Below are 11,379 nucleotides of genomic sequence, written 5' to 3'. Positions count from 1 at the left end.
AATAAGGGGAGAGGGGAGAGTTCTAGAAGTGGTTTGGGTGAATTTAGGCAGATGTGGTTTGATTCAGGTTTGATTCGATCTAAATCGTGATTTTCGTGTGCTTTTCGATTTTTCAGTCGGTTTTGTTCGGTTTATCAACTATACAATTTATTGGTTTGCATTTAAACGATTGAATAAATTTTTTAGGATGTCCGTTTATTAAATTTAAGAGAAAAATTTTTGAAAATATAAATTCGGATTATTTCACCATTAAACATTAAAAATTTTAAATATTCTTCTCAATGGGATCACAAAATAAATAAATAAATAGAAGAAATATTGTATATGTTATCCATGTCTTTTTAATAAATTCTTTAATTAGCACATATTAAACAATTAAACAAACAAAGAAATAAACAAGATTAGAATTCTCATATCACCTCCCTTCTGAAAAAGAGAACGAAGCTCAAACAGGTTGGAAGTGGAACCAATAAACGTAAGCAATCAGAAAGAAAGGAACCTAATTTACATATCCATCAGAAAGACAGAAATCAAATTGAAATGAATACCAGAAGGAATGGAGTTTTAACTTACACTGAAAATATAGAGTTTTCACTCCCACAAGCAAAAATTTTTTGCATCGATTAGCTAATACCACAACGGAGAGAAATATCATCCATCCGTTGACTTTGATTATGAAGAAACTCCACCTTGTCTGTTAAATTGTAACAGAGAGAGTAACAGTTTTGACTCGGTTGTTAGGTTTGAAATTTTCTTTTTCTTTTCAAACTGCCGCTAAATCATCAACCGAGCTAAATTAAACCAAATCACTTTTATAAGTTAAATTCAACCGAGTATCTTCATAATTTTGGTTTGATTTAAACTTTTTCAAACCATTACTCTAAATTTGGTTTAAATAGAGTTTTTAAATCAAATCAAACCGAATCATAAACATCAGGATCTATAAGTCCAATGGACAGAAAAAAGCTATACTGACTGAAAAAATGGCATTTGTTACAAATTCATATCGACTCACTTTGGTTTTGGTCCCTTAAACGGCTCTTACAGTTCGATCGACCATTTGCCACTTTCGTAATGTTACGAGCGAACATTCGCGCGTGGCATTTCTCCCTCCGGACCTTCAGCTCCAGCAGTCTTCCTCAATATTGGAGCACAACATCCAACGCGAACAACCTTCTCAACGAGCTGCGCGTTCTTTCCATGCGCGGCCGAGTTAATGAAGCGCTCTCTCTTTTTTACAATGCACCATCACTTCCACCACTACCCTACTCCCAATATAGCTATACCTCTCTCTTTAATGCGTGTGCTCGCCATGGATACCTTCAAGAAGGCATACTCTTACACCAGCACATGCTTTTCACTAATCATAACTATCCGTTAGGCTTATTTGTGACAAACCATCTAATCAACATGTATGCGAAATGCGGGGATTTGGTTTACGCACACCAGCTATTCGATGAAATGCCTGAAAGAAATGTTGTCTCTTGGACAGCTCTCATTTCTGGTTATGCTCAACAGGGGCAAGCCTATAATTGCTGTGTTTTGTTTACTGAGATGTTGATGAATTGCCAACCAAATGAATTTGCGTTTACAAGTGTGCTTACATGTTGTGACTATGAATATGGTGCGCAAGTGCATGCACTTGCTATGAAAATGGGTTTAGATTCTAGTGTTTATATAGGAAATGCACTTATTTCCATGTATAGTAAATTTTATGATAGCAGTAATAGAGATGAAGCTTGGAATGTGTTTGAGAGTTTACAAGTTCGTAATATTGTTTCTTGGAACTCAATGATTGCAGGGTTTCATGTCAGAAAACTTGGGGAAAAAGCTATTAGTCTATTTAGGCAAATGCATAGTGAAGCAATTGGTTTTGATCGTGCCACGCTGCTTAGTGTCTGTTCTTCGTTGAGTGAAAGTTATAGTGATACTGTTGATGTGGGTCTTAAACTTTGTCTTCAATTGCACAGTGTTAGTATCAAAAGTGGGTTCGTGTTGCAAATTGAAGTTGCAACTGCATTGGTGAAAGCTTATTCAGATCTTGGTAGAGAGGTTACTGATTGTTACAAGCTCTTTTCAGAGACAGATTGTTGTCGTGATATAGTTTCATGGACTGGCATTATAACAACATTTGCTGAACGGGAACCTGAAGAAGCACTCTTTCTGTTTCATCAGTTGCAACGGGAAGATTTAGCTCCAGATTGGTATACATTTTCAATCGTCATAAAAGCTTGTGCAGGTCTTGGGACTGTGAGGCATGCTTTGGTCATTCATTCACAAGTGATAAAAGCTGGGTTTGAGTGTGACACAGTGCTTGCAAATGTCTTGATCCACGCCTATGCAAGGTGTGGCTCCATTTCCTTGTCCAAGCAAGTTTTTGATGAAATGAGATACCATGATTTAGTTTCTTGGAATTCAATGCTGAAGTCTTATGCCCTGCATGGCCAAGCTAAAGAAGCATTGCATCTCTTTTCCAAAATGAATGTCCCTCCTGATTCTGCAACTATGGTTGCTATCCTCTCAGCATGCAGCCATGCTGGAAAGGTGGAAGAAGGGATCAAGATATTTGACTCAATGTTTGATACACATGGCATTGTTCCACAATTAGATCATTATGCATGCATGGTTGATATTCTTGGCCGAGCTGGGCGTGTTGTCGAGGCAAAGGAACTTATAAACAGAATGCCAATGCAGCCTGATTCTGTGGTTTGGAGTGCACTGCTTGGCTCATGTAGGAAGCATGGTGACGCAAACTTGGCCAAGTTAGCGGCAGATAGACTGAAGGAGTTGCAGCCCAGAAATTCATTAGGCTATGTGCAAATGTCAAACATTTATTGTTCTGGAGGTAGTTACAATGAGGCAGGGATAATTAGGAAAGAAATGAAAGGTTCTAGAGTAAGAAAGGAACCTGGTCTAAGTTGGATTGAGATTGGTAATATGGTGCATGATTTTGCTGCTGGAGGCAGCCGGCATCCTCAGAGAAAGACCATATGCTCCAGGCTTGATTTTCTAATTGGGCAATTAAAGGAGATAGGCTATGTGCCGGAGACGAGCTTGGCATTGCATGACATAGAAGAGGAGCATAAAGAAGAGCAGTTGTACCATCATAGTGAAAAGCTAGCTCTGGCATTTGCATTGATGAATGAAGGTAATTCACCTAGTGGAAAAACTGCAATAAAAATCATGAAGAATATCCGAATCTGTGTGGACTGTCATAACTTCATGAAGTTAGCTTCAGATCTTCTTCACAAAGAAATTGTTGTTAGAGATTCTAACCGTTTTCACCAATTCAGAAATGGGATGTGCTCTTGTAATGACTATTGGTGACATAAAAAGGGCACCTGATTTCTTTCTGTTTCTGTTCCGGCTCATCAATCTATGGATGAATGTCAGCATGCTGTAAGTTTCTCTTTGATCTGTAAAATGTGATGGTTTCTTATATCTTATCCAGAGAAATAGAAGAGGACATGACTTTTTTGAGTTTTACTGAGGATGGTTGATTTTGAATTATGCTATAGATCTGAAACGCGATTGAGGAGCCAATTATCTTTCATTTGGACCAGACCTTTGACAAGTAATTTGTGGGAGCAGCTACGAAAATCTTACTGACAGAATTATCTGCATAAGCGAGTTTGCTGGATCACTGATTCTTTATTGTGAAAGTGATGCTTATCTCAATTGCCTGTTGAGATTGAACCACGCATATAAAGTTTTATGCATGGCAGCAAGAGATAACATAGAGAGTTGAGACTTCTTACCTTATGATATCTGATTCCTTTAATTGCTTCTTTTTGGAGTATCAAGTTTCAGAAATGAAAGGCAATAATCCAAGGTAAATGTAGGCTGAGGGCATGATCTTCCCTGATGGGTTAGATGGGATGGCAAGATCTCTTCTCGTTAACCAAAAATCTTGAGTTTGAGTCCTATCTTGATTTTGAGCCCTGGGTAGAGAGTCTCTTTAAACACTTGAGAGACAGCTGGGAGAGAGCTGGAGTTCCTTTAAATACTCAGTAAACACTCAGGAGAGAGTAAACACTCAGGAGAGAGCTGGAGTCTCTTTAAACACTCAGGAAAGATTGCTTTAAATACTCAGTAAATACTCAGGAGAGAGCTGGAGTCCCTTTAAACACTCGGGAAAGATTGCTTTGCCTTTGAGAAAGCTTCCTCGGCGCAAATCCGGACCAATGGACTTCGGATAACAGATGGTTAAAACCAAAACAAAAAAAATTATAATTTTTGCTTATTCTTCAATTTAATGTTATATGGATTTCTTGTTGTTAAAATTAATTGACTTTCAAAATGATATTAATTTATTATTTGAAAAATTATCAAAAATCTTAGAAAATTACAAATAAATTTCAAATTTCATGGATAAATTGAGAAAATATATGAAGAAATATACCTCTTAATAGATCTATAGTATTAGATTTAATTAATTCTTATCCGATGTGGGAACTATATGGAAATCACCCAATCAGTAAATTTCTTCTATAATACTACTGATAATAAAAATAATTGTTCTGCTTGGAATAGTGCTTCTCTAAGCTAAGCCGCAGTGTGTAAAAACACACTTTTATATTTTAAAACTATTTAATAACGGTTGATTCAGGGAAAGTTTGGCCAAATATATAAATTGTCTTCTGAATTTATACGTAAAAATCTTGTAGCCTCTTATACTTTTGAAATGACCACGTGGCTCCCCAAACTTTATTTTTTGTAATATATACATACTTGGCAAGAATAGAAAACATTGAATGAATCGCACGACGTGATGACATGGATTAATGTCAATATATTTTGTAATTATGTTGACATGGATTAATATCAATATATTTTGTAATTATGTTGCCATGTTGGATGCCACCTCTTGACTCTTTAGATCCGACAAAGCTATTATACAGTAAACAAAACCTGTAACCGAGACTCTTGGCAAACCTTGGAAATCTCAAGCATTTGCTTGCCAACTAACCTTCAGGTGGACAAGTTGATGGGTCTAGAAAGGTTTGAGAGTTGGGTTCCGTATCGATATTGAGATGGCTTATTAGGATTCATGCTGGTTATAGATCTACCTGCCTTGCCGGAGCAGATTTGCGCTACCGCCAAAAAACTCAAATGCTATTACTGTCTCTCACTTTTTCCACAGGGAGTTAGAACAGAGTTGGTGTTAAAAAGAACACATGAGACAAAAAGAAATTTAATGGAAAATTGTTGACGACTGCAAACTAACAAATCCAATTCCATGGATTCTTCCCATCGGCCGTGTGAGGCTCGTGTAATTGTATCTTGCCGGTACTGAATTGTGAATCGAGAGAGAAGTGAGCAAGTTTTTTGTTTTTGGTGACAAGAGAATTGAGCAAATTTGATGATATGGCATATGAGTAAGATGTTATGTCACCTAACCCGTATATTTCACATCTCATTTTATAAAGTCGGCATATGTGTGTATATTATAAAAAATCAAATTTAGGAAATTACAGAGTCATTTCGAAAATATTGAAGGGCACAACACTCTTATACACAAGTTCACAAGGTAATTTATATATTCGATTAGAAAGTCAAACGAATATGTAATTCTTTAGGGTACTCATTTGACTCTGCTCTTTATCGAAGTAGAATGTAACCTTAAATCATTGTCGGAACTGAGTTCCCTAGGAGTTGTCCATCAAATTTATTCTTTTTTGTTAAGGATCAATAATATTAATACATATTTTAATTTTTCTTTTGATTTCCTTACACAGATGAAGAAGGAATTTTCTAGATTTTTTCCAAGCAATTGTTTATTGGTCTTGAATGAGGTAAGTGCATTAACTTACATTTAGGATTGAAACGTTGGAGACTGTAACATGAGAAAATAAAATTAATAATAACAATAAGAAAGCGAGTAAAATTTAAATAGAGGTCTTGGATTTATTCCTAATATAAAAAAATTTTAATAGATGAAATCGGTGACAGATATCTCTTCTCCTTTAATCAGAGATTTTAGATCAATGAATTTTAAACGCTCGAGAGAAAGCGTCTCACCTTTTTATAGCCTGTCCCGCGCGAGTATAGTCGGACCAATAAATTTCGAGTGTAGTCGGACCAATAAATTTCGATTCGCTCAAAAATTAGTTTTTAGCTATGAAGATGTTAGTTGTTAATAATGAAACATTTAAAATTTTAATATTGATAAAATTGCGCATTTTATCAAAAACTCATCTTGGCTAAGAAGTGAACTAGGCAATTGATTGATTCTGACCGTTATCCTTTATCAATTCGACATTAAAAACATCATTGACCACCCCATTATTGAGCGCCATAGATGTTTTACTTTATAAAAAATAAATTAAAACAAAAAAAAATTAAACCTAAATTAATTTGATTTTGTGCAAAACTTCAACTTAGTTCAATTTTCTTTATAAATGATTTTTTTTTAGTTTGATTTAAGTTGATTTGAGTTGGCTTGAAACGAATTGATCGAATGCTTATTCCTAATCAGAAATACTTATATCATTTTAAAATAAAACTTAACTAAATAAAACTTTATATTCCATATTAATCATTTTAATAAAAAAAATTGACTACCCAAGCATGGAGGATGGGTGACACTTCAGCCATTCAAGTTTCGTCTTCTCTGATGACACACGATAGTTGCTACCCAACCGTAGAAGATGGAAGACCGGGGAAAGGATCGGAAGTGATCGACATTGATAGATTAGCCACTGAATGCCCCACTTGGTAACAAGCCCGCGTTACTTGGCTTGGCAATTAAATCGCCAATTCCAATAACTTATCAGTATTTCATTTAATTAATTTTCACTCGGTATGGGATTTTCATATAGAAATCAACAAATGATTCGGATTTATTTTCTTATGGAATAATTAATGACTGCATTTTGTTTTTTAAATGAATAGATTACACATTCACATAAGTTTTGGGGGGAGAGAGCTTGGAAAATCCGAGTTCTTAGACTATGGTCATAACTTGTTTGTATGTGGCAATAGGAGCTCCCTTCTACTTATATTTTTGTAAGGTGTTAATGAGATATTATGCAAGATATCAAATGTTATAATTCTTGGGCAATATTTTCGTTTAGAATAACTATTATAATATTCTATCTAAAAATTAGCATTTTATTATTTAATTTGTTTTTACAAGTTATTATTCTTTTAGTTTGGGGTAAAAAAATATATGATATTTTTAGTGTATTGTTCTATCATTGGAACATTAAATTGAGCTATATTTATAAACTTAAAAACTTGAAAATTTAAACAAGTTCAGCTTAAATCATTTTTATTTAAAATACTTCCAATTATTTTTATTTTTCGTTTAGTAAACTTTATCAATGAAAAATTTTTCAAAATAAAGTATATTCTACGGTAAATAGAGCAACCCACACAACGCGGGCCTTCATCTAGTTTAAGTAAAAATTCGAATCTTATCAATTAAATAAGTTTTCATTAAACACATCTCAGATATAGAAGAATTCGGATACAATCTTGCCTAAATTTTTTTTTAAGAAGAACTATTTTCAATATAAAATATTCTCAATTATTTTTGCAAGTTAATTACTATTTAGTTCTTAAATAATAATAAATTATATAATCATAAGGTTTTTGGCCCTATTTGGCAGTAGCATTTGAAGTAGTATTTAGTTTTTTAATAAGGTTAAAACACTATCTTAATTAATTATAACGTTCGGTAATATAATATCTACTCTAGCATTTAGAGTTCAAGACAGTATTTTATAAAATGTTTTTTTCATTAATTTTTAGCGTTTTATAATTTCTTTATAACATCTATGCTCATTACTTGTCTTTATATTATTCATCGCTTTTATATCATTTTTTGTCATTTTATATCAAACAGCTAATCAAACAGTTATTTGTACCGAACACTTTTATTTTAAACCGCTATATAATTATTAACTATTAACAACTAATATTTAGCGGTTAACCACTAATAAAATAACTGACAGCTATTAAATTAGCTAATAACTATTATAACAACTAAAAATTTACCGAACAGACCCTATTCTTAGAAATTAATTTAATGATTCTTGTGTTTTGACTCTTTTAAACATGATAGATTTTAGTATTTTTCTTTTAAACATGCTATTATCTAGTTTTCATGTAATTTTTAGCGTTAACTAGTCATGTATCTAGCGCGATGCGTGTACCGTATAATTTTATATTTTTTAAAATTAAATTTAATTTAATTTTCAAAAAAATTATTATAATTTATATCTATTTACTTTAATTTAAATTATTTATTTATTTTTAATTAAAAAATAAAAAATAAATTCGAATATTTTTTTAATTTCTCAAGTAATGAATTGAAATATTAATTAAGACAGTTGTAAGTAAACTATTATAATTCAACTGATATAGTTAATTAATTATTTTTTCTCTTTAAAGTTCTCATATATTCAAATTAGATGAGATATAAGAATATTTAATTTTAATGAAATAAAATTTTAGTAAATTGAAATTAATATTTCAATTCTATTTGTTAATGTAACGATATTATTTAATTTATTTTTGTTAATTATGACTCTATTATAACTCCATTATTTTTTTTTTTTGGAAAGATAAAAACTATTTAATAAAAAACTCATATCAAATGTAAAAAGTATTAATTAGAATAAAATCATTCATCAAATTTATTAGTTTGTAACTCCATTATTTCATAAAAAAGTAATTTTTGTTAAATGAAAAAAATATTAATTATAATGAAAAAAATAAAATATTATGTCATCAATTTCATATTCTAATATATTGCTACATAAGCATTTAAGTTTTAAAAATTATATATTTATACTAGTCGTCTTCCCGCGCTTCACACGCGGAAGTTATATAATGTTTAAAATAAAAATCCTACTTTTATTATAATTAATAATTATTTTCAAAAATCCAAAAATCCAATTTATTTTATTAACAATGTCCAAAAAATGAAATAAAATAATTTTTTCCCATATTCTTGCGGAACAGTCAATATATTGACATATACATACATAAATCAAGTTTATAATTAAGTTTCAAATTTGAAATTTTTATAAATATTTTAATAGATTTTTCAATAATCTTTTTAAATATTAGTTATTGAATTCATTTTGAATAAATAATCTAAAATTCAAATATAAATCTAATAAACATTAAATTTTTTTAAAAAAATTTCATGAAGTTTGCCTTGATTTGGAATGGGTTGAGAAGTACTATCATCTCCCTCCACAACTCACAAAAACTAAAAAAATTTCATGAAGTTTGCCTTGATTTGGAAAGTACGATTTAATTTTCTTTAAGGTTGTGTTTATATTAAAATAGATATCTATAAAAATTCTATAACAGTGGAAAAAAGGAAAATGAAGAGATTAAATATTAATTATTTTTAAAAAGCAAGTGAAAATTTTTAAAATATAATGATATTATTAATTTAATTAATTATTTAAAAAATAAAAATATTATTAATGATATTAATTTAGTTCCCTACTAATTATATTAAAATAACTTTTAAAATAATAAAATTATTTTCAACGTAATAGATTAACTTTTTGCCGTATAACATCTTAATACTTTAAAATTGTGTCACGTAAACTTTTGTGCTTTAATTTTTATATATTTATATAGTAGTTTTCATGATCTGAGTTGCATAATAACATTTGCATAATAAAACTTTATATTAATTAATCATTTTAATATATTGTGAACTACCTCAATTCATCAAAATTAAAAATTAAAAAAAAAAAAAAAAAAGAGTTGACTATCCAACCATGGAGGATGGGGCCACTTAAATCCGGTGAGGTTTGGACAGTAGAGGATGGGAGAGAGCCCAATTGCTTTTCTTACATAACAATTAATGACTGCATTTTGTTTTCTAAAATAAATAGATTACACATCTCAATGTCATTTAACTAAAAGTATAACGGAATTGCTAATTAAATGGATAAAGCAGATTATAAAAAGATCACTAAATTTGTTTTTCAAAATATAGATCCTAATTTCACACACTTTAACAGTAAGTGCATATACGACCTGTCAATAGATTTGGGTTCGAATTCTCCCTCCCTCAATACTCAAAAAAAAAGTCCTAATTAATATATTTTGTTTATAATAGACTAAATAATAATTCAGCTTATTAGGTTTCTTCATTTAAAAAATAATTCAAGTTAATGATGTGCACAAAATATGATTGACTAATACATTTTTATAATTTCAAATTTTTAATTTTTAAAATTAAATAAAAATACTATATATTTTTGTAGTAGTACTTTGGTATTTAACTTTTGATTAAAAATTATTCCTAAAGAAATAGTTTGAAGGAAAAGGGTGTTTTAGTTATTAATTGTATAATCAGTTATCATGTGAAAATAAAGAGTTTAGTGGTCGTTTTGAATTTTGATTAAAATAGGTTTCTTGTGGTAATTTAAATATAGTTTTCATCATCAAGATTAGGGTAATATACTATACTCCATGATTTGTCAATGTAATTATAAGAAAATCTAAAAAATTAAAGAATATAAAACAATACAACTAAAAAAAAAAAAAATACAAACTCCAAATTTTAAAACTTTGAAAATTAAAAATAAAGGAAATATTGATTAATTATTCCCAAATTTGATAAAAAGAAAAATTAAATAAAATTATTGTTTATGATATTGAGAACTTAGAAACCGTTACGAAATTAGTGGATATCCTATATGAGCTAGAAGTTTGTATTCTTAGTTATTGTAAACTATATATTCCTGATTTGTGTGGAAATCTATGAGAGTTCTACTTATGTAATTATATATATATGTGGCTTCTCATCAATAATAAATATAATATCCTATTTTTTTTTCATATTTTGCTCTCTATTCCTTATTTTTCTTCTCTCTAATTTTATATTATTTTATACCACGTTATCGACATGATTCGTTCTATCACTACAATTTTATTTGACTGCTTTGATTTTTTTGCAAATTGCTTAAAGAAAAATCTTTTGATCAAATCACTTAAAGAGATGATGATTTATGGTTTGCGACAATTAAAGTTAAGATTGATGTGTTTAAGTTTATTTACATCCAAAAGATAATTGTTTATACCTCTTGAGAATTTTATTGATATGAGTTGGATTTAAATAATAAAAAGTAATTTGAATAAAAAGAAAAAAGGAAAACGAAAGATTGGAAAAGAAAATCATTTTCCAAACTTAGTGTTTTATCAAATTTTATTTATAAAGTTTGTGTTAATTACCAAAAAAAAAAGATTGAAAATCGAATTACAGGTCCCAGTATATCATTCAAAATCAAAAGCTTTATTATTATGTTATCTTTTCGTAATATTAAACATATTTTATTGTTTATTATATTTATTGATATCTTTTATTAAGTATATCTTGAGATTTATATTTGATCTGTGTTG

General features: G+C 29.9%; 1 protein-coding gene across 1 annotated transcript; it reads left to right on the top strand.

The window, feature by feature from the left end:
* The first annotated feature begins 770 nt into the window (after nt 1–770).
* LOC105637842 (Tetratricopeptide repeat (TPR)-like superfamily protein) lies at nt 771–4,325 on the top strand. The gene is made up of 2 exons (XM_020681431.3): nt 771–3,399; nt 3,519–4,325. Exon 1 carries the CDS (start codon nt 1,075–1,077, stop codon nt 3,325–3,327), a length of 2,253 nt encoding a protein of 750 aa, XP_020537090.2. The 5' UTR covers nt 771–1,074; the 3' UTR covers nt 3,328–3,399; nt 3,519–4,325.
* The last annotated feature ends 7,054 nt before the right edge of the window (nt 4,326–11,379 follow it).

Source organism: Jatropha curcas, chromosome 9 (genome assembly GCF_041381405.1).
Source record: "Jatropha curcas cultivar XTBG-Jc1 chromosome 9, XTBG_Jcur_1.0, whole genome shotgun sequence".
Lineage (NCBI taxonomy): Eukaryota > Viridiplantae > Streptophyta > Magnoliopsida > Malpighiales > Euphorbiaceae > Jatropha > Jatropha curcas.
The sequence above is the reverse complement of the archived record's forward strand: the minus strand, read 5'-3'. Positions and strand labels throughout refer to the sequence as shown.